At 36.3% G+C, this 1376-nt stretch overlaps 1 protein-coding gene across 1 annotated transcript; it reads left to right on the forward strand.

Annotated features, from left to right (window-relative positions):
* Positions 1–1359, forward strand: LOC127162739 (GTPase IMAP family member 2-like). Its single transcript, XM_051105599.1, has 3 exons — positions 1–227; positions 507–566; positions 740–1359. Exons 1-3 carry the CDS (start codon positions 206–208, stop codon positions 1357–1359), a joined length of 702 nt encoding a protein of 233 aa, XP_050961556.1. The 5' UTR covers positions 1–205.
* Positions 1360–1376: the final 17 nt, after the last annotated feature.

The raw sequence follows: 1376 nt of genomic DNA on the forward strand, positions 1-1376 counted from the left end.
AATGTAAATGTGACATGTAACACTAAATGATAGTTTAGTTATGAATGTAATTAATACATGAGCTGCGGTAACACTGAGTTTCACTAATATTGCTTTAAAAACACAATCTCTGAAATCTCGAACTGGACAAGGAACAGTAAGGAGTCAGAGCAGTTGATCGAATGAAGGCTAAAGAAATAGGCGGAGAAGTGAAGAGAATATCAAAATGTCCAGCACAGTTGACAGAGGTAAGAATCACAGACAAATCAGATTCAAATATTGTTGACCAAATGAGATAAGCTAAAAAGACATTAGATATATAGTTACTTCACTTTTAGTTAAAATTAGCATTGTTCTTTTTATTTCCTCAAGGTTACAACACAAACTCTGAATTGACTGTTTTCTAATCTGAGTTCTCAGTATTTCTCACTTTCATATTTTTGCTTGTAATAATCATGGGATTTTGTTTTCTGTACATGCTACTGGGATTCCAGTCAAATTTAATGTATAGCTTTTGCTTCATACAGTGACTGTTGCCCACAAACGTGCTCTCAATAGAAGACGGAGTAGACAGAACCCTCCTCAATGTAAGTCTTTCTTTATATAGATGAACAAGTACATTAATTGATTGTTAAGTGTATGTAAATATGGGTGAATTCATTACATAATACCAAAAAAAAAAAAAAAAAAAGCTTTTAACTAAAACTTGACGATAGATTATCTTTGCATCATAACTTGTTTTATATCACGTGTGTTTCAGTGAGTGATCTGAGGATTGTTCTGCTGGGGAAGAATGTGTCTGAAAACAGTCGAGTGGGAAACTTCATATTAGGACGGGCATCGTTTGACAGTGAAGCTCCTACAGATGTTATAGAGAGAATCGTAGGAAGACTAAAAGACAGACATGTGATGATCATCAACAGTCCTCAGCTGCTTCAGCCACATCTGTCATTATATCAGATCACACAGAGGGTGAGAGAGTGTGTGTATCTGTCTGATCCAGGACCTCATGTGATCATTCTGCTCCTCAAACATGATCAGTGTTCAACAGAAGATCAAGAGTGTGTGGAGAAGGTGCTGGACTCTTTCTCTGAGCGGGTTTTTCAACACACCATGGTGATCAGCACGCAAGAGCCCACTGAAACTAATGAAATCCTACAAAAAATAATTCAGAAATGTGCAAACAGACACTTCAATCTTCAGAAAAGCAGCTCTCCTGATGATCTTCTGCAGACGTTTGAGGACATTGTACGAATGAATGATGGACATCACCTGATTTGTGCTGAATATGACAGTTCACAGTGTCTTACAATAAAGCAACAAGCCATAGAAAGACGTGAGTGTGATTTCAAACTGATTTTTAATTATTGTTCAAAGTGACAAATGAACAAAAATAA

The sequence above is a fragment of the Labeo rohita genome, chromosome 3 (genome assembly GCF_022985175.1).
Source record: "Labeo rohita strain BAU-BD-2019 chromosome 3, IGBB_LRoh.1.0, whole genome shotgun sequence".
NCBI lineage: Eukaryota > Metazoa > Chordata > Actinopteri > Cypriniformes > Cyprinidae > Labeo > Labeo rohita.

Bases quoted from the DNA above. Each gene is read 5' to 3' on its own strand.
- LOC127162739 (XM_051105599.1), top strand. From the start codon at position 206: ATGTCCAGCACAGTTGACAGAG. The intron at 228-506 runs GTAAGAATCACA...TGCTTCATACAG, and splicing joins GTCCAGCACAGTTGACAGAG to TGACTGTTGCCCACAAACGT. The intron at 567-739 runs GTAAGTCTTTCT...CGTGTGTTTCAG, and splicing joins TAGACAGAACCCTCCTCAAT to TGAGTGATCTGAGGATTGTT.